The sequence below is a fragment of the Penicillium canescens genome (genome assembly GCF_028828765.1).
Source record: "Penicillium canescens strain IBT 15451 chromosome Unknown utg000002l_segment0_segment0, whole genome shotgun sequence".
NCBI lineage: Eukaryota > Fungi > Ascomycota > Eurotiomycetes > Eurotiales > Aspergillaceae > Penicillium > Penicillium canescens.
In genome coordinates this window covers 881,348-901,686 of record NW_026703964.1, presented here as the reverse complement: position 1 = coordinate 901,686, position 20,339 = coordinate 881,348, and the positions used below count along the sequence as shown (strand labels likewise).

The following is a 20,339-nucleotide window of genomic DNA, read 5'->3' as shown; positions in this document are numbered from 1 at the left end:
CGCGATTTCTTTGTTCGCCTCCTCGCATCTGGATCAAACACCGGTCCGCGACACATTCCCCGATTCCCCTGATTTTCATTTGCATTTTCTGCCTTGTCTGGTTCTTTCCTTGCGATTTCGAGATACCACGTTCGGTCTTCGGCCAAAATTTGTGTTCGGTGTTGATGGATGTTGGGACTTGTTTTTTTTTAAAAAAATCCTCCATAGGACTTAGGCGTATCGGCGCGATGGGATATTCCACGTGTAGCATACCACAGATTTACATGTATTCCTATTCTTATTTTATGCTGCATAAAAAGTAGACCCGTTCCTCGAATTATGAAAACACTTGGAATGTAGCTCGCATGTCTCAGCTCTTATGGGGACAAGGGTCGAAGTACCGGCACTAGACGTGGTCCTTGGCCAGTTTCCACTTGATAAACGCCATGGAGTCAATAGTATGAGTTTATTGAAGATGAATGACTATGTATAGAAACGCCGCATTCGGAGCTGAAACGATCGCCGCACTCATTTCAGGGTCCAAGAAATGAGAAATGCAGGTTCAGGTACCGAGGGATAATCAATGTGACTAGTAATAAGTAACAAGGGACTGGCTGTATAGGACTTCCAAGGTACTGGAACTGGCCACCTAATTATATTCTGGAGTGTAAAACTTATCCCGATATCCAGATCTCCCTGTTTCAAGACTTTTAATTACAAGTCGATTCCAGGTCGCCTCTCCAGACTCAGCCGTTCTCTTACGCGTCCCGATCGGCCAGGCTTGAAACCGGAACCCCACCGCACGCAGGCACCACATCTCAGCCTTCTTCCTTCATCTCAACATCCCCGGCTTCACTTCTAGACTTTCGCTTTTGTTTGCTTCCCCTTCGCTCATTCGAGTCGCTCGCTCATTTCCCCGATCCATTGCCGGCCCTGGAGGTCTTTCGACAGTAGGAGCACTCGGCTCCTCAGGAATTACGTCAAGATGCTTCCAGACAAGTATGGCTTCCCTTTCGAATGGCTGTGGACAAGCTGGCCAGGAGCTCTAACATCGTTGCGCGCAACCCCTTAGATATGTCGGACTCATCCTAGCCATTGTTTCGACTATGGGAATCGGCACGAGTTTTGTTATTACGAAATTGGTTCGTCTGGATGGAACTCGGTCGGGGAATGGGATGGAGAGCTAATGGGTTTGGTACAGGGTTTGAATCATGCATCCGAGCGACATGGCTTCGAGGGTGAAGGATTCTCATATTTGAAGAGTCCCCTGTGGTGGGCTGGTGTCTCTCTACGTACGCACCCTGTGCCAGAATCGACGATCGGGCTATGCAGAAGCTAATGAGATTGATAGTGGGACTCGGCGAAGTGGCCAACTTCGCGGCATATGCGTTTGCGCCCGCGATTCTCGTGACGCCGTTGGGTGCGCTGAGTGTGTTGATCGGGTAGGGAGCTCCCGAGATGGTGTGCGTGGATACAGCGACACTAAGGCTGACAATCACAGGTCCGTTCTCGGCTCGTACTTCCTCAAGGAGAAACTCGGTGTTTTGGGGAAACTGGGGTGTGCGATGTGCTTGTTGGGTTCGGTTATTATCGTTCTTCATGCGCCTCCCGACAAGCAGGTGGAAACCGTCAATGAGATCCTTGGATATGCTGTTCAGCCAGGTATGTCTCGAGATTGGTTTGCGGCACTGGCAGATCGCTGACTCTTTCTACGCAGGGTTCCTTATCTACTGTCTGGCGGTCGCGATCTTCTCCACGCTGATGATTTATCGGGTTGCCCCAGTCTACGGCAAGAAGAACCCCCTCATCTACATCTCGATTTGCTCCACTGTTGGGTCGGTTTCAGTCATGTCTGTGAAAGCGTTCGGCATTGCAGTCAAGTTGACATTTGCGGGCAACAACCAATTCGTCCATGCCTCTACTTACGTCTTCGCCATTGTGACCGGATTCTGCATTCTCACTCAGATGAACTACTTCAACAAGGCATTGAACTCGTTCTCCACCTCGATGTAAGTGAGATGTTCCTCAGGATGAAGACACGGTACTCACATAAGGTCGCTGCAGTGTGAACCCGCTTTACTACGTCACCTTCACGACCGCGACTCTTTGCGCCTCGTTCATCCTTTTCAAGGGATTTAACACCACAGATGCAGTCAACACGATATCTCTGCTCTGTGGATTCCTCATTATCTTCACCGGCGTGTACCTCCTGAACCTCTCGCGACACGACCCTGACGGACACCACATGGTGAACTCCAAGCTGGACGAGGACGGAGTGCCAACGGATGCTATTGCGAGCTTCCAGACCCGGCGCTCTATGCAGTCCCGGCGAAGCTCCTCGAGCGCATACCTGAATGGAAACGGCGACCGTGAGGGGCTCATCCATGCGTACGACGTGGAGCACAACGGAATAAGCATGAATGATTTCGCAGAGGCAAGCGATGGGGAGCCAGGGCCGACGTTCCCACGTACCGACAGGACGACTGCGAAGCATACCAAGCAGAACAGTCAACTCTGATGGTATAGGGCTTCAATTGTATTTTTACTCTACGAAAATGCCAAGAGTTGCAGAACTCGGGCTCAGGCAGAGAGATGTCTGAACGACTGGATATGACTCTGGGTATGCGTTTTGTTTTGTATATAGTCTTCTCTTGGATTTCTTGAATAGATGGTGGGGCCGATGATGTAGTCAGCTGTTTATGGAACATGCCCATCCGAGATTCTACTCTTCCCTCTCTGCCTTTTCAGGCTGTTTGATAGTCGCCAACCAAGGGGGAAGCAAGATGCCCGGTCTCCTGCGCAAACTAGTTATCGTCGCCGCAGTCGACGGCCTAATCCTTCACGCAGCCAACACCCGATCTAACAGCGGATGCAATAATGAAGCCTCCTCAATCCGCATCGACTACAAAACGAACAAGATAACCGCCCTGCCAACCTCGGCCTCAGAGCCTCTCGACGGGAAAGACGCCCTAGAAGCCCACGGTCTAATCGGTACGTGAAACAGCTATCCAACCCCACAGAAACACAACCTAACCCGCGGGGGTGAACAACCCACACCCCACAGGCCTATTATCCGTCGACTCATACTCATTCCTGGTATCAATCACACAGCGCGAACAGGTCGCCCAAATCCAAGGCCGACCCGTCTACGCCGTAACAAACGTGGCCATCATCCCCATCTCCTCCCAAGCAGACGCCACCCGCGCAATCATACAAGCTAGAAAAGATACAGCCCAGGAGATCCTCTCGCTCGACTCCTCCGATGAAGATGAAGACGATCTCCCGGATAATGAAATAGATCGTGCGGAGGTAGAGATTGGTAGCTTGCCCGCGTCGCCGACTCGTGAGTTGCACCATGCCCGCGGTGCTAGCGCTGGAAGCATCGCGGAAGATGTAATCGGCAAGCGGGTTCGCTTTGGTCGCTTTGCGGCTAATTGGTTGTCGCGTAAGAACTTGGGCTTGCCTAGGCCTGGTGCTTTGGAGCAGGATGCCCCTGCCACTGCTCCTGTTCCGGCCCAAGTGGCTGAGTCTGAATCACCTTTTGATGACGATGCGCCCAGCCCTTCGAGTGAGGCCCGTGATGCAAAGGATGGGCCTTCTTTGCAGGCGGGTACGCTCGATGGACCGGGCGAGTCGGATTTCGATCGGCTGAAATCTGGTCAGGCTACTGATCTCTTGCCGAAGTTGTTAAGGTATACGAGGCTTTTGTTTGCTTCGCGCAATTTCTTCTTTGCTTATGATTATGACCTTACGCGTTCTCTGCACACGCAGGAGGCTAGGAAGGATTTGCTTCCGCTTCATAAAGTTGTTGACCCGTTGGTATGCGCGAAATATATGCTTGGGTACTTATTCTCTTGAGGTCTTGCTTACTGACTTTTTGCAGTATTTTTGGAATAGACATTTGATGAATGCATTCATTGATAATGGGGCTCATGGTTTTGTTTTACCGCTTATTCAAGGCTTCGTTGGCCAGCGTGAATTTACCATTGCTGGCGCTGAGAAAAAGTCGTCAGAAGAACTCACAGGAGGTAAAATTCTCGGTGAGAAGCGCGAGGCTGAGGCTGTTGAAACCGACGCCAGCAAGCGTGATTACCTTCTGACGCTCATTTCTCGACGGTCTGTTAATCGGCCGGGTCTTCGTTACCTGCGCCGCGGTATCGATGACGAGGGCAACACCGCCAATACTGTCGAGACTGAGCAGATTTTTTCAGTTCCTGATTGGAATCCGTCTCGTCCTGCCTACTCTTATATGCAAGTCCGAGGCTCAATCCCGTTGTACTTTTCTCAGTCGCCATATACTTTAAAGCCAATTCCTGTGTTGCATCATTCAGCGGATACCAATCTTCTTGCTTTCAGCAGACACTTCCGAGAGTTCAGTCGGAGGTACGGGAAGATCCAGGCCGTTTCCCTCGTTGACAAGCTCGCCGGTGAATTGAAGCTAGGAGAGCAATATGAGAGATACACGCAATCCTTCAATGAAGCCGGTGGCATTGATGGCACTCCATTGAGCCTCGAGTGGTTTGACTTCCACCGCGAATGTCGCGGAATGAAGTTTGAGAACGTGTCTCGTTTGGTCGACCGTCTGAAAGACACACTGAACGAGTTCTGCTACACAATCCTCGCAAACAACGACATCCTGCAGACCCAAAAGGGTATCATCCGAACCAACTGCATGGACTGCCTTGACCGCACCGGCGTCGCCCAGTGTGCATTCGGACAATGGGCCCTCGAGCACCAACTCGAGAACGAAGGCATCGATATTGACTTCGGCGGCGACTCCTCAACTCAATGGTTCAACACGTTGTGGGCCGACAACGGCGACGCCATCTCCAAGCAATACTCATCCACCGCAGCCCTCAAGGGCGACTACACCCGCACCCGTAAACGAGACTACCGCGGCGCCCTCAACGACCTCGGTCTCACCCTGTCACGATACTACAACAACATCGTCAACGACTTCTTCTCCCAAGCCTGCATCGACTACCTCCTAGGCAACGTCTCAACCCAAGTCTTCGACGAATTCGCCATCCAACTCCAAACCACAGACCCAGGAATCTCCGTCCAAAAGCTCCGCCAAAACGCGATCGATACGAGTTGCAAAATAGTCATCAGCAGTCCCTCCGAGGACTTCCTCGGTGGCTGGACAATGCTCACCCCGCGCCAACCAAATACCCTCCGCACATTCCCCTTCGAAGAATCCGTCCTCCTCCTCACAGACGCAGCCGTCTATAGCTGCCGCTTCGACTGGGAAACAGATAAAGTCCGCTCCTTCGAGCGCATCGACCTCCGCTCCATTTCCCGCATCCACTATGGCACTTACATCACCTCTATCCTGACGGAGAGCCAAGCAAACGAAGCGAGTAATGTCGGCCTTGTCATCGTCTACAGAGACGGGGATGCAAATACCCTCCGTGTTAACACGCGCTCCCTCCAAAGTGATGTCAATATGAGTTCGCTTGAGACAACTGCTAGTGCGAATAGCGAGTGGGATCTTGTTTCTTGGCTGCGTGGTGTGAAAAGGGCTACGACGCGCTTCGTTGCGTTTAAGGGGTTACCTTTGTCGACTTCTGTGGCTAGTCCACGGCTCGGCCCTACGACCGGTGTGGTGAAAGAGATGGATCGGGTGAGGTCTATCGCTTTGGATATTGAGCGCGCTATGCTTGCTGGTGATGGGAGAAATGTTGAGGCTTCTTCGGCTGTTGAGGAGTCGGATATTATTTCTCTTGCTGATGCGAAGAAGAGGACTGGTTGGTTGGAATATTTGGTTTATGATTTGAAGAAGATGGTTTGGGCTTGATTGTAGGCTTTCTTGTCTTGTGTGGTTTCTGGTGCATGGCGAAGTGTGATGTGGTGTCTCAGGGAAGGTGAAGGCGACTGGTGATCCGTTGACTTTCATCATAGCGTTGACGTTCATCGTCCCCTTGCCCATAGTGCGTTATTGCGTGGTGATTGACTGCGATGATATCCCATCGGTGCTACTGCAATCTTACATACGGACTACCTTACCGAGGATACTGGTTGCGTACCTCTTACCCATGGGCACGACGCATGGGTATAAATTGCTGCCAGGACTTAGCGAAGTCGTGTCAGGTCGTTTGGTTTTGCGTTGGGTTCGTTCAGGGATTGATGCGCGTTGATTCGCAGTCTGCACGGTATACGTTCCAAAATCTACAATGCTCTTCTTTCTTCGGGGTTCGCCCTTTCGGATTACTTCTATCTAGGTAGCAATGGACACGACTTGTGCGGATGACTCACTGCCCGTTTTGGACCGATTCATGGCTGGCTAATGGTTGACTCTACTTTGAAAGCGCTCAGAAGTAGATCTGATGTTTATTTGCTGGGTTGTCAGCTATAATTTCCAAATGTAGTTCTTCTTCCTTCACTCCCTCATACAATTCGTCTGCAGGAGTTTGGCATGTTTCATAGGGACAACCCACTGGTATCCTGTAGCGAATTCCATTTCGGTTTGTTTCGTGGTCGTTTGAGTCCGGATGTATATCGCGCGTTCTTACGCCAGGGCTCCCTGATATAAGATCCCAAATTTACCTCCTGTTTCTTCCTTCCACCTTTAGCTAATTCTGGTTCTGGTTGTTTTACGTTTTGCAAAAAGATCTAGATGTATCTCGTGCGTTTGTTTCTCCATGGGGCCTGTCCCCTAAAATCCCAGATTTACTTGGATCTCTCTTCCTTTTATCGTCCGGCAAAAGATCCAGATGTTTCTCGCGTGTTTCCATACGAGGGTTTCCCGCCATAAAATGCCCAATTTACCTCCAGTTTCTCTTTTCCTTCTTCGTCGATGCCCAGCCCTGGTTGTTTGACGTTCTGATCAACCTTGGAGGGTTCAAAGGTATCTCGCGCATTTTACACGGAGAATACACACTATAAGATCCCAAATCTACTTCAATTTCCTTTCTCCCTTCTTCGCCTCTCCGGTTTGGCACGGGAAAGACTTGAAGTTTTCCATATTTTCATCTTTGATCTTTGGATGTTTGACCTGGCTTTACAGTTCTACACCGCCTTCCCATCTCAGCCACATTGTTTTTTTCTGCCTGTGCACCCCCTCTTGCACCCTCGACAGTTCTCTTCGTTTCTTTGCTCTGCAATATCTTACGGCTGATTTCCAATTCCTTTATGATTTCTGGATCTGTGTAAGCAGACCAGCGCCGTGGGTGATCGCTTTGTTCTATCTGGGGAATCGAAGGGGCCCGTTCCCACATTCTCGGCGGGGCTCCTGTGCCACTCGCACTTTCGACTACACTTCTTACAACAGTCGACCCGAGTCCATACACCTAACAAGATGGACTGGCAACCTCAGGAGGAGCCATTGAGGCAGCTGGCTTGCTGCCTCCGCGACTCTCTTATTGGAGGAATCGGTCCAGCTCGCAAGCAAGCTGAACAGGTAATGGCTTTCCCTTTTTTTGTCCGCCTCTGCGGCTCTACACCGGGATGTATGCTGACTTCAAATCCTCTACCGAAAGATGCTTGCTCAAGCGACCTCTTCTCCGGACTACATTAACTACATCACCTATCTCTTCTCCACCCCGCACCCTCCTGCCTCGTCGGGGATCAGCAATGCGGAGTACAGCACCATTCGATTCGCCGCCGCCATGAACGTCAAGACCAAAATCTTCGTCGCTTACAGCACCATTTCCCCCAGAGTCTGGTCTTCGTGCGGTCTGCGGCTTTGCTTGCGCTGCGCGACTCCGAACGCAACGTCCAGCGGGGTGCTGGTAGCATCATTACAGAGCTCCTAAGCCAAGGAGGCCTGTTGGCCTGGCCCGAGGTCCTTCAGGAACTTTTGTCTCTCGTTGGCAATGCCTCTGGTGATGTTACCATTGGCACTCGGGAGGCTGCTATGGAGGCTCTGCTGAAAGTCTGCGAGGACAACCGCAAGATCCTCGACCGCGACTATTCCGGACAGCGCCCACTCGACGTTATTATTCCCAAGCTCTTGGAGTTCAGCTCCAGTGAGAGCTCAAATATCCGTGCTACCGCTCTCAGTGCCGTCCACATTTTCCTTCCTTACAAGCCCCAGGCTTTGATGGCCTCGCTTGATCTTTTCCTTTCACAGTTGTTCAACTTATCTGGCGACCAGGATACCAAGGTCCGGCAGATGGTTTGCCAATCTTTCTCCCAGCTGGTGGAGTTCGCGCCGGAGAAGCTTGCCCCGCATATGGAAGGTCTGGTCAACTATATCATCATGCAGCAGCAGTCTCAGGATGACCCGGAGCTCGCCCTCGACGCAGCCGAGTTCTGGATCGGGGCTGGAGAGCAAGCGCAGTTGAAACAAGCACTTGCTCCATTCATGCCGAAGATCATTCCGGTCCTTCTCCAGAACATGATCTATGAGGAGGATGAGGTCATTCGACTGATGGCCGAACAGGATGATGCTGATACCGAGGACCGCGCTGAGGATCTCAAGCCCCAGTTCGCAAAGTCCAAGGCAGACCGTTTGAATATGAACAAGCAGGGTGATCAAGCGAACGCCCAGGAGGAACAACAGATCGAAGAGGATGATGATGAGCTGAGCGAAGGCGAAATTGAGGATTCCGAATTTGGGGACGATCCTTCCGGTAACTGGACTCTGCGCAAGTGTTCTGCTGCAGCACTCGACGTCTTTTCCAACGTCTACCACCGTCCCGTCTTTGAAATTCTCCTGCCATACCTCAAGGAGACTCTCCGCCATGAGCAGTGGCCCAACCGTGAAGCTGCCGTCCTCACTTTGGGCGCAGTTGCTGATGGATGCATGGATGCCGTGACTCCCCACCTCCCAGAGCTCGTCCCTTACCTGATCTCACTACTTAACGATGCCCAGCCTGTCGTGCGACAGATCACTTGCTGGTGCTTGGTCCGCTATTCCGGCTGGGCGGCAGGTCTTCGTGACCCATCCCAGAAAGCGCAATACTTCGAGCCTATGATGGAAGGTATTCTTCACCGCATGCTGGACAGCAACAAGAAGGTCCAAGAAGCTGCTGCATCGGCATTCGCCAGCCTAGAAGAGAAGGCAGATGACAACCTGTTGCCATACTGCGAGCCCATCCTGCGCCAGTTTGTCGCATGCTTCGGCAAATACAAGGACAGAAACATGTACATTCTCTACGACTGTGTGCAAACGCTGGCGGAATGTGTCATGAACGAACTTGCCAAGCCACACCTGGTCGATATCCTCATGCCCGCCCTCATCGGACGCTACAACTCTGTCAGCGACGAGTCTCGGGAGTTGTTCCCTCTCCTCGAGTGCCTTGGCTACATTGCTGCGGCCTACGGCGATGTTTTCGCGCAATTCGCACCACCTCTTTTCCAGCGCTGCATCAGAATTATCTATGAGAACCTGCAGGCATCTCTTCAATCGGCAAACAACGCCGCTTACGATGAGCCTGACAAGGACTTCTTGGTCACCAGCCTAGATCTCCTCAGTGCCATCATTCAGGCTATCGACCCACATAAGAGTGGCGAGCTTGTATCCACCTCCCAGCCACGGTTCTTCGACATCCTTTGCTATTGCATGGAGGATGCCAACTACGAAGTCCGTCAGTCTTCATACGCTCTTCTGGGTGACTGCGCCATTAGCATCTTCCCGCATCTGGAACCTTTCATCCCCACTATCGCACCCATACTCATTAAGCAGCTCGACCTGGACCTCATCCGCGACGACGATCGCCACACCGGCTTCAGTGTTTTGAACAACGCCTGCTGGTCCTGCGGTGAGATTGCCGTGAACGATAACGCCGGCCTCTCGCCATACGCAGACAAGCTCTACCACAGCCTCCTCACCATCATTAACAACGAGGAGATCATCGATTCCGTCAACGAGAACGCGGCTATGGCATTGGGACGGTTGGGATTCTGCTGCGCCGACCAGATGGCGCCACGATTGAGCGAATGCTCTGGACCTTTCCTGAAGTCAATGGACAAGATTGACTTCACCCGTGAGAAGGCGTCGGCCTTCCTCGGTTTCAACCAGGTCGTCATGAAGAACCCCCAGGCCATGGAGTCGAGCCTGGTCGACTACTTCCAGGCCATTGCCACTTTCCCCGCTAAGTCGCTGGCGCAGGACGAGTACCGCGAGATTCAGGTCTCGTTCCAGCAGGTAAGAACATTTACTTTGGACTGCTTACAACGTCCCGCTAATCTAGTCGCCCAGGTTCTCCAAGGGTACAAGAATATGATACCTAACTTCGACGACTTCCTCGGCCAGCTCCCCCAGCCAGTGGCCCAGAAACTGCGCTCGGTGTACCAGATCTAAGCGGGGACCGTTTCGGTCTACGCTTACACCATAGCGTCAGTTTGGCCCGGGATTTCACCCCACGGGCAGGGCGAGTTGGGAGGAAATGGACAAAGTACATAGGGCCATGGGCCAATTTTTCTTTCTTTCGAAGTTAATAGAGTTAATAGTAAGAGGAGGGATATAGGGCGAAGTTTGGGGGAGGGGGGGAGGAGGTGGGGGCAAAAATCATGGGATAGGAGCATTCTGCGATTTAGCCGTTTTTTTTTACGTTTACATCTCATGATTGCAATGGGCATGCATGATTCTGAAATGATCTCCATTTCTTCTTTACTTTTGCTTTGGTTTCCATTTTTATTTTATTTCTTGCATCCATTTGGCCCCATTGGTCAGGGCCGGCTCCTAGGTAGTTTTTCTTTCTTTCTCAGCGCTGGTTCGGCTTTTTTGTTCAAAAATTCATATCCCATTAGATAGATATCTAGGTAGATTAGATAGGTATGCATTAAAAGAAATCTTAGGATTTCTCAACGTTAGTTTATAATTTAAATGGTTACTTAGATAAAGAAGCCGGGGATTGTGTTGGTAGGTAGTGTGAGATACACAAAGAACAATCACGCTGCTTTAGAACTTAGTCGAGCTATATAAAGTCATAGAGTAGGAAAGCCCTCACTAGCCATGAAAGGGGCAGTATTGCTTGCTTTTAAGTAGCTCTTAGGTTGTATACTTATTACCTCTAGCAATCTCTCAAATTACAACTAAACATTCTTCACTAGGTTCCCTTAAACAACGATCAATTAGTCTTTACACAACTCGGCTTATATAGACTCTCGATAAACAACGAAGTGTTGCCCGTCTCGGGATAGAGGCAAACTTGAAACATGCAGTAGGAGGGCGAGGCTCTACACTCAGGTGCAGGCTGTGCAGTTTGTTTGGGCTCGATGAGCCTTGTTCTTGATAGATTCGACGCACTTTGTCAATGTGCAGACGTAGTAATGATACACAGCAGTACTAGCTGGTGGGGTGTAAGCGAAGTTCGGGAAGAGGAAAGGTAAGTCCATTAAGGGCGCTTGGCCGGCTGGCTATCTAGCTATCCTGCCCGTTTCTTCCGGTCACATAGGGCGTGTCTGAAGGAGATCAGTGTTAGTATATGCTCACTCCCGTAGTCAGGCAATGCACTCATGCAAGTGTATTTTGAACATACCTCATTGTCTGGCGGATAATCTCGTATGTCCTCTGGAGACCCAAGGAGAATGACGGCCCGAAGCAGTTCGATGATCTCTCGTGGCCGAGTCGATACAAATGATAGACCGAGAGGGAGATGATGAAGAAGGATGAATTATTTGCTGAGGTCCATGGGATTTATAGCCCATGGACTAGGGCTAGCAAACAACAAACAAGGCCTGAAACCTAAGTCAGATATTGCCTGCCAACAAATGGGAAAAAGAAGTGATAAGTAACTAATAGCGTCTTTCCTTCCGTAGCTGGTACACTTCCTATGATAGTGGCCTAGTGAGCCTCATCGTGTCGCGCATAGGGTAACCTATCTCCAGCCCAGGACTCAGTGACTTATCACAGCCTCCTCACTCCTGAAATCCCTCAGGGCTTTGTACTATAAAACAGGCGTCATAAATGTGTATGCTGTGCAATTGATAATGTTTGGACAGTACTCGAAAGCCTCGAATGAAGTATTCCGTTTCATGCATTGTTTTTTCTACCTCTGTTTTGCCCTTCGTCGCGTGCTTCGGGTTAATCATGTATATTGCATCAAGGTGTGATGACCTATGACTGTATGAGCTACTTTGGTATCGTTAGCGGAATTTATGAGCTTGTGGCGGCAACCAGCCTGATTTCCTTGGAATTTATAACATCGATTGAACCTAGGTTGTGTATTCTCTTTCATTGTTTTCTTAACAATTTATTAGCGGTATTCTTGGGGTCAGGGTCTTTGATGTGGCCTCTTTCCTTTGCTGCGTACTTGGTTTCCATACCCAATAGGAGCTTGTATAAACAGACCAATCGGCACCACAAAAAAGACCGCCCTGCCCCCATGGCCTGTGCTTTAGAATCGCCAAATGACTGCCAAGTAAATGCGCAAAGGGCTCTTCGCTTAAAAATCGAGTCACGTCGAGTCGTTCTCATTTCGGTAATTTCGGTGCGATTGACACCCCGGTCGATCACTAACGACAAAGCAGTATCCATGCTGCGAGGCCGCTAAACCAAAATGAACAAAAGACGATCAGCCAGATCTCGGAGCAAAGAAGGAAATGAAGATCAGCGGTGATTTACAACGAACATTTGCGATCCGCGAAGGTATTTTTGGATCAACGATGCACACTTAGTCTCCTTAGGTCTCGTGCATCTTTACCCCCTAACGGCTCGGAGGTATGTACATGTACTGTACCTGGATGTCTACTCCGTAGACATGCGAGGGCAAGAAAAAGCAAAGACATCAACAGATCCCACAGACCCTCAGGACTAAGTTACTGTACTGTACTCTCCCCGAACTAACACTAACAAGAACACGTAGGAACAAGTCCACCCATCCTCCAAACTAAGCAAGGTAACCAGAGAAACTAAAACCAAAGCCAAACCCGAAACTTCCGCTCCTCGCCTATTTGGCGCGTGGTCTAGCAAGGCGAAGTCGAACATAAACTCAACAGTCGGCTCCGAAAGCCCCAGCGCCCGTTCCCAATACCAAGACGCGAGCCTTTCCCTTAACCGCTTCTTTTCACGAAAAAAACGGGGCGTCTGCATACCATTTTGGACCCCACTCATACCGATACCAGCCTGGGCAGTCCAAGTCTAAGCACAAGCACAATGCCAAGGACAAGGCAAATCTCACCCTGGTACCCGTTTTCTAACTGCTTATACTGCAGGGCCTAGTCTACCGAGGGCGTGGGTGCTAGTGGCGCCTTTTTCGAGGCTTTGGGCATTGTCGATATTCCAGCCTTTCCCGCTTACGGTAAGGCTGTTCGGCTATGGGTCTTGTGGCTTTGGGGGGTGAGATGACGGGGCTATTGAAGGCATTTTGCTTGGGGACGGGTTGGTGGACTTGGGATTTTGAGGATCGACGGCCGGGGTCCTTTTTTGGACGCCGGTGGGTTAGTACGTTATATACACGCTTTTCCTGAAATGGAGTGGATCTTAGCTTGGTGTGAGAGGTGTTGTTGGGGGGTTCTTAGGGCTCAGGGGTTACAAGCTTTGGTGTTTGCAATATTGTACGTTTCCAGGGTTTCATTTTCAGCCTCAGCTGTAGTGTGACTACAGTTTTATCTTTCCTATGTAGGACGGGTTCCAGGTCAGGTCGAGTCAGATCTGGGCTTGGAGTTTCGAGCCTTTTTAAGTGTTGAAACTTAGATCTAGGAAGCATACGATCGTGGAATCTGACTCCTATTTCCCCTATCTCACTCATTGGGAATGGTTCAAAATCAAACACATGTTTATTTTCTTTTGTTTTTTTTTCTCGGAATATGAAACAATAAATCCCGCTAGAAACATTGCATATACCGCAAATGTCCATCTTCATTCTTGATGCATGAACTTAAGTTCAACTCGTCACTGCAGATGTTTCCCTCCCCATCGTCAAGCCGCGCTTGTAAAATGGGCTCATTGTCTGGGCCATCCATTCGAAGAGCGACATCAGTGGCAGAATCGGAGAAATTCTCACAGCTCCATGTAAGTTTTCCTAATGATAGCCACGTTAGTGTTACAGGGATGGGAAGTAGAGTTTGTATGTAAAAAAATGCAACTCACCTTTCTTAGCCCCTAAGAAAGGATTGAGATCTAGTTCGGAGTATAATGCGTCCCCGGTCGGTCGTCGGCAGTAGGCAGTGAGGATGTGCTTGTCCTTCAGTCTAATATTCATAGATGATTTGTGGAAGGGCATATTGGCGTGTTGGGCTGTGAATGGCCTCTTTGGTTGCTTTGCTGGTTAGGCTCCAAGGCAGGGGCTGGCCCTCGAATGAAAAGATAGATGCAGAAACTATGCAGTCTAGTATGAAAATTCTATTATCCAGATGCCCAGAACGGTCTGGCGCAGTCCTGCATTGAGAGAGAAGAAAGAAAAGAAAATAGAAAAGAAAGTACAGAAACAGGACTGCAAGTGAAATGCTGAATACTGAGCGGACGGCAACTTTCCCCAGATGACATCGGTACGGTGTAGATGTCCGACCATTTAGAGCTATGGAGGCGGTGGCTCTGGCATCATGCTGTTCTCACCATGACACGTGGGGGAATATAGAGACTAGCACTGCATGGACTGCTTGCAGCATGTATCTTAGCTGCGGAAATATAACTCATTGTTAATGATAGGGCGTGTTCTTCTTGTTTATGGGGGTCATAGTGACCTCATGCAGGACTTCTGCAGAGTGCGCTGTCAGCCTCATCCAAATGCAAAGTATCGGGCGTTTAGACTTGGCAAGGGTCAGCAGCCGTCGGGTAATATGTATAATCAAAAAAAGAAGCCAAAAAAGAAAAGAACATATAGAAAGCTGAAACGGGGGTGAAGCGTGGCTTAGAAAAGAGAGTTGACGCTAACGATCTTTATTTGATGAAGTACAGTATATCCGCGGGACTCGGGGCAATATAGACTCCTTCCCGTCGATCCTAGTTAGTGTCTTTAGTTCTTGATTAGTTCGATGTATCGATGTAGAACAGACTTTGGGTCTATTTTGAGATCCCCGGTCAAAATTTTTCTGGGCTATACCTGTCCAAAGTCTTTTAGAGTGCTCGGTACAGACAGCCGTCTGAAGGTGATGCAGAAGGCCATTGCAGATGACCGCCCAAGATTAGGCTCCTCGAACCCAGTGGAGTGGTACATACATCTGTAGTCCCTTGACGATCTCGTGCGCCCCACCGTCTTGAATGACCTCTTCTTGGCGTAATAGAGTTGCTTAGTCTGCCGCAGCCCATGGGCAGTGCTGAAGGTCTCGATGGCTCTAATCCAAAAAGGCTTGTCTCTTGATCTTCGATCCACGGTTTTTATCTGGGGAGAGATAATCTCGGCCATCCGGGGAAGACGCATATAGGGAGTCAATTATGTATAGTCATTATGGTTGGGGCATTCGTATTGGTAGGGAAAATATTCCTTAGTGTACCAGAAGACTAGGTACCCCTGGGTTCGGAACAATAGAAGCTAGAGAGCGGACTACAGTATACCTGCATGCACCCCGTCCACTCCCATGAAAAGACGAAGAAAAAGGCCGAGAGAGGAATAGGGGATAAAGTAGTGAAGTCAGTACTTTTGGCCGCTAAGCCTATTTGGGGGCCATGTCGCGAGAAGCGAGACTCACTGCCGCTGATTGGCCCTTCTCTCTGTCTGCAGTCTCCCTTCTTACTTACTTACTTCATACTAGTTCTCAGTTCTTAGTTGTTAGTCCATAACTCAATGTTATTCCATTGTTCTTACAGTGGTCCCTTATTATTGTTGTCCCGAACAATTCCGGGCCCGTTCCGGACGGGTTTGCCCGACTTGATTACTTGACTGGAATGGAAAGCAATCTCACAGGAGGCCTGAGATCCTGTGCGAGTGTGGTGCCACGTGTGTAGTAAGGTTAGAATGTCAGAGTCCAGATCAGAAGGTAGCACACACCGACTTTAGACACATGTCTCCCCAGAAAACGTGGTCGATCGGTGCACAAGTCTGCAGCCTGCAGCCTTCAGGGGAGTCACACCTGAACTCCGACCCTCTACTCTACTTCTGGCTAGGGTGCATACTCCACGGGGGAACGCCTCCCACCTTTGTTCTGTGACTGCCCCCAGCCTGGACCCTGCAGTAATGTGCCTTGGGTCTTTGCAGACGAGAAAGGTGATCTCACTACTCTCTCTTCCCTGCATACCTCAGAATTTCGGCCGGTGTTCATTATCTTGTTTAGGCTTGACGTCGCACACCTCCCAATAGTCCATGAACATGGACATGGTTCCCCGTTCCAGTCCAGTGGTAGCTTAACCGGACCAGAACATGGGGATTCCGGGGGCCCAAATAGGCTCGCCACCAGGATATTGAGGACTTGTAATGTGGCGGCGATCCCGCGAGATTGGAGTGACCCCCTGGTTGCGAGTAAACCTTGCAATAGTAGCCGCCAATCCCCATGGCACAAGTGGTTAGCGACCCCCTGTCTCTCGAATCATACTGTCATGGATGTGAAGTTCTACATTCGGTTGTGATTACCGAGTTCAGAGCGTTTAATCTCCTTCTGACTCACGGGTAGAAACGGCGGACTTCCGCCTGTCAGTCTACGCTCCAATCTTAGCGAGCCGGTGGGTCGGGGGAGGTCCAGGATGGCACTGTGATTGACATGGAGACTTACCCAACAAGGTATAAGGTGCTGGCTTGACAGTTTCGACCCACTAGGGTCTTGAGATCGAGCCTTGTGAGGTCGATCGAACAGATTCGTTTCATAGTTTGGTCCCTAGTCTTGGCCAGAACTACTTTAGAAATGCGCGGGATAAGAATGAAAAGCAAAAAAGCAAAAATAGACTTGATCTACAAGGGAGTCCGCCCCTATTTTGCCTTTGCAACCCATAGTAAGTTATAGTTCATACGCTGCATCCATGGTTATTCACACTGTATAGAAATAAAGGGTTCTTACACAGCCTAGGGCTGTAATAGCTCAGCCTCCATACCGATCAGAGACTCCCCAGAAAGTCTGGGAGCCCAAGACGAGCCTAAGCCTATCGAGGCAGCTGTATAAGAATTCTCCACACAGGCCCCCCGGTCTGAGACCCAGCTGAACCGGTGCTATCCTGGACGGCTAATCTTCTTCATAATATTCTATAATATTCGATATTTTATTGTTTTATAATATTTTTTATTTCTTTTTCTCTTTCTACTCTTTTGGTAATTTATTTTATTAATTTCTTTAGCTTACCCCCTGCACCCAGAGGCTCAAAATCTCGATGGATTCAGCATTATTCTCTTATAAGTGAGATTGATCATATCTGCGCCTGACCTCTCTCTCTTTTACAAGGCTTCTTCCCGACCTCTTTCTTCTATACCTACTCAATATACCTCAACTATCTCGACAATTTCACCTATCTGAACTATTCGGTTTGGGCTTTTTCGGAGATCGGGAGCCCTGCACCTCGTATTCTCCACGTGCTTAATCCGACATTCCTCACGGTTATTTTTGGACCCCCGAGAGATCGACTATAAACATCTGTTGCGGCTCATATCACTCGCTTTCCCCTGTTCTCATTCAACAGCCTTTCTGTCCGACAACTCAAGTCTACAGGGCATACGTGCCCACTACCTGATCTCAACCATTCCCTCTAATCACTTCCGGAGTCAACCCTGACTCCAATCTAATCCCACACCTTTTTCAACCCTTCTAACACGCCAAAATGGTCGGTCCAGGCGGCGGTCCCCCGCGCAAGAGTCACACCAAATCTCGCAACGGCTGCAAAACCTGTAAGAGGCGACATATTCGCTGCGACGAGACTTTCCCGCAATGGTACGTTCAAATCCACAGATCTCCAAATGCGCAGCTAACGGATTTCCTTTAGTCGCAATTGCACCAAGCACAACTGCCGCTGCGACTACCAGGATGTTGTCGGCGCTCAAGGCAGTCCCCCCACACCACGACGGGGTCCGGACCTGCTCATGTCGCCCGATATTGAGGCCGAAATCGAGAACTGGCATCGTACCGGCGTGCCGCCTTATCCAGAGCTCCTGCAGTGTCCCCGTTCGGGATGGTCTGGTCTGTCGCGTGCGGATCTGCGCTTGATTCATCATATTATTGGGCTTTCGATTGATTTGCATCGGAGAGGGTTGAGTGGTTGTACTGTTTGGGCGCAGAAGATGCCTAAGTAAGTTTCTACGGTGTGTCGGGAGTTCATTTGCTTACCTTTTCTAGTTTTCTTGCTATTGCGCTGTCTAGCGACTTTGTTATGAGCTCTATCCTTGGCTTCTCGGCTTTCCATCTTTCCTTCTTGACCGGAGACCAGGATACGAAGCAGTTAGCTTATCGTCATAAGGTTACTGCCCTTCAGGGCTTGCAGAGTGCTCTTGGGTCGTTCTCCAAGGATAACTGTGATGCTATTCTCGCGGCGTCTATTCTTCTTTCATGGCAGGCGACAGAACAGTGAGTTTTACTCTGAATTCCCAATAATGTCAGCAATTAACGTGAACAGCTCAAGTTGGATGTCCTTACAACATGGCATCTCAAGTGTCCTCGAGTCTATGCATCCGTATTGGAAGCAGGAGTCAGATCTGGCACAGTTCGTAGACAGTCAACGCGCACTGAGCACAACAGATCTCGGGATGGCAACTGGCTACCAACCTCTCGATGAAGACATGGCCCATCTCGACCAAACCATCAACGGCCTCCAGATGATCCAAAAACGAGTCACTCACAAACTGGAGCACACCCAAAGGCTCGGTGAACTGATCGAATTCGTCCAACAATTCCGCGACGACTTCCCAAGTCAAACCTCCGAACAAACCTTTGACCGTATCCAGATCCTGCGCCGCTGGCTCTTCTGGCTACCACCCTCCATGCTCCGAGGCAGCGACTCGGACCTCAACGCCCTCCCAATCCTCGCCCAGTTCTTTGCTGTCGGCGTCTCCCTCGACCGCTTCCTTCCCGAGATGGGAGGCGCATATCTAGGCGCTCTATCCATCGGCCCAATCGAGGAAATCTACCGCATCATCATCGCACATAGCGCAACGGATCCATTCAACGCTGAATTGCGACTTTCCCTGGGCCTGATGGATATCCCGCGACGCATCGTCGCCCACTATCGCAGCCGCCTTCCTTGGTCTCCTCGCTCCTCTATTGACCAATACTCCCCCGGCCCGCCTAGTCCATATCACCACAACCTGACCGAATACCCCCTCGTCGCATCTTCCTCTCCTGCATCAGCTTCTCCCTCTTACGCCGCATATACCCCGCCCCTACAGTCCCCTCCAGCTGTCACAGTCGCCAGCTCCCCTTACAACCTCCCAGATGGCTATATCACTGCTCCACCCTCGCATTCTCATTCCCTGTACCCGCCCTCGCCACAACTCCTGGATACGAATGATGCACACCTCGCCCTTGATTTGGGCCATCCGCACACTGCCATCCCGAATGCCTCGACATATACGCCACCATATGGTGGGGAGTTGCATTGCTCTGATTTACCTCGTGCTGATGGCACGCTTGGTTTGAACATGGAGGTCTATCCGCAGACGCATCCCTTTGAAATGCCCAGTTTGGTTGCGCCACTTTGGACATCATGAGGACTATACATGGTTCGATTATGAGATGATGCCATTATACCCGAAAAAAAACAATAAGAAAGAAAAGTGCCCAAAAAAAGGAAGATTTCGATGGCCTTCCATGAGTGGAAAGGAGATGGTTGTTTTGGTTCTGGCTACTGGGTACCAGGAGAGAATGAATGACTAGGACAGTCTTCGTCTCTAAACAATTGGGCTACGGCACGGAGTTGGGTTCCTGGGACCCTGGGTAAACTTTTCGGATTCATATCACTCCACTCTTGTCATTTCTGTCTGTCGTGCATGAGCATTAGTGTGGTCTGGTTCTGTTTCGAGTGTTTTACTTTTTGGTCTAATCTTCAGTTACAAGCTGGATGGAATGACTGCGTGAATCTTTTTCCTTTTTTTTTTTTTAATATTGATGTATATACCCCGATTTCCTCGAATATCTTGTTAGAATTGCTTGAAGTGTTCTATTTTACTTCTGTGCCAACTACCCTATATCTCTAATTATCCATTCCAGAACGATACATAGTATGATCATGTCAGAAATGGGTACCAAAGCACACAATACACAGTCACAATGTACCTCGGCAGAATCAAACCACTATGAATCACGGACTTTATTATCTCCCGACAGCTGAATATGAGCCGCAATCAATCTAAACATAGCAGCGCCAACCCTCTCTCTACCCACCTACCCTCCGTATCAAAAAGAACACGAGAAAACCCCTATACAATCTACCCCCAGCACTCTATCCAGCCCTAAACTTGATATTCCAATCACCGATCGGCAGGGACAAACGCAACCCCACAAACCGACCTGAGTCCCATACCTAAGAATAGAACAATCAATCAAACGAACTACATTAAGGGATATAAACTACAGATCTGAGCCTCTCATTGGATATTCGTGGCCCGCACTCTCTTCAGACCTCG

At 49.8% G+C, this 20,339-nt stretch overlaps 5 protein-coding genes across 5 annotated transcripts; 4 read left to right on the top strand and 1 right to left on the bottom strand.

Annotated features, from left to right (window-relative positions):
• Positions 1 to 710: 710 nt before the first annotated feature.
• N7446_001525 (DUF803 domain membrane protein) lies at positions 711 to 2,497 on the top strand (the record flags this gene model as incomplete). Its single annotated transcript, XM_058510274.1, has 7 exons — positions 711 to 978; positions 1,052 to 1,121; positions 1,181 to 1,271; positions 1,331 to 1,421; positions 1,481 to 1,641; positions 1,697 to 1,988; positions 2,044 to 2,497. The coding sequence occupies exons 1-7, from the start codon at positions 965 to 967 to the stop codon at positions 2,495 to 2,497; spliced, it is 1,173 nt and encodes a 390-aa protein (XP_058375810.1). The 5' UTR covers positions 711 to 964.
• Positions 2,498 to 2,762: 265 nt separating this feature from the next.
• Positions 2,763 to 5,776, top strand: N7446_001524 (uncharacterized protein; the record flags this gene model as incomplete). The annotated part of the gene is made up of 3 exons (XM_058510273.1): positions 2,763 to 2,970; positions 3,044 to 3,798; positions 3,863 to 5,776. The coding sequence occupies 3 exons, from the start codon at positions 2,763 to 2,765 to the stop codon at positions 5,774 to 5,776; spliced, it is 2,877 nt and encodes a 958-aa protein (XP_058375809.1).
• Positions 5,777 to 7,069: 1,293 nt separating this feature from the next.
• Positions 7,070 to 10,385, top strand: N7446_001523 (putative importin beta-2 subunit). Its single transcript, XM_058510272.1, is given in 4 exon segments — positions 7,070 to 7,378; positions 7,458 to 7,610; positions 7,622 to 10,069; positions 10,124 to 10,385. The coding sequence occupies 4 exon segments, from the start codon at positions 7,277 to 7,279 to the stop codon at positions 10,223 to 10,225; spliced, it is 2,805 nt and encodes a 934-aa protein (XP_058375808.1). The 5' UTR covers positions 7,070 to 7,276; the 3' UTR covers positions 10,226 to 10,385.
• A 3,307-nt stretch (positions 10,386 to 13,692) lies between these two features.
• Positions 13,693 to 14,090, bottom strand: N7446_001522 (CVNH domain-containing protein; the record flags this gene model as incomplete). Its single annotated transcript, XM_058510271.1, has 2 exons — positions 13,693 to 13,889; positions 13,958 to 14,090. The coding sequence occupies 2 exons, from the start codon at positions 14,088 to 14,090 to the stop codon at positions 13,693 to 13,695; spliced, it is 330 nt and encodes a 109-aa protein (XP_058375807.1).
• Positions 14,091 to 17,545: 3,455 nt separating this feature from the next.
• N7446_001521 (putative C6 transcription factor RosA-like) lies at positions 17,546 to 19,424 on the top strand (the record flags this gene model as incomplete). The annotated part of the gene is made up of 4 exons (XM_058510270.1): positions 17,546 to 17,655; positions 17,708 to 18,010; positions 18,058 to 18,285; positions 18,335 to 19,424. The coding sequence occupies 4 exons, from the start codon at positions 17,546 to 17,548 to the stop codon at positions 19,422 to 19,424; spliced, it is 1,731 nt and encodes a 576-aa protein (XP_058375806.1).
• Between the last annotated feature and the right edge of the window lie 915 nt (positions 19,425 to 20,339).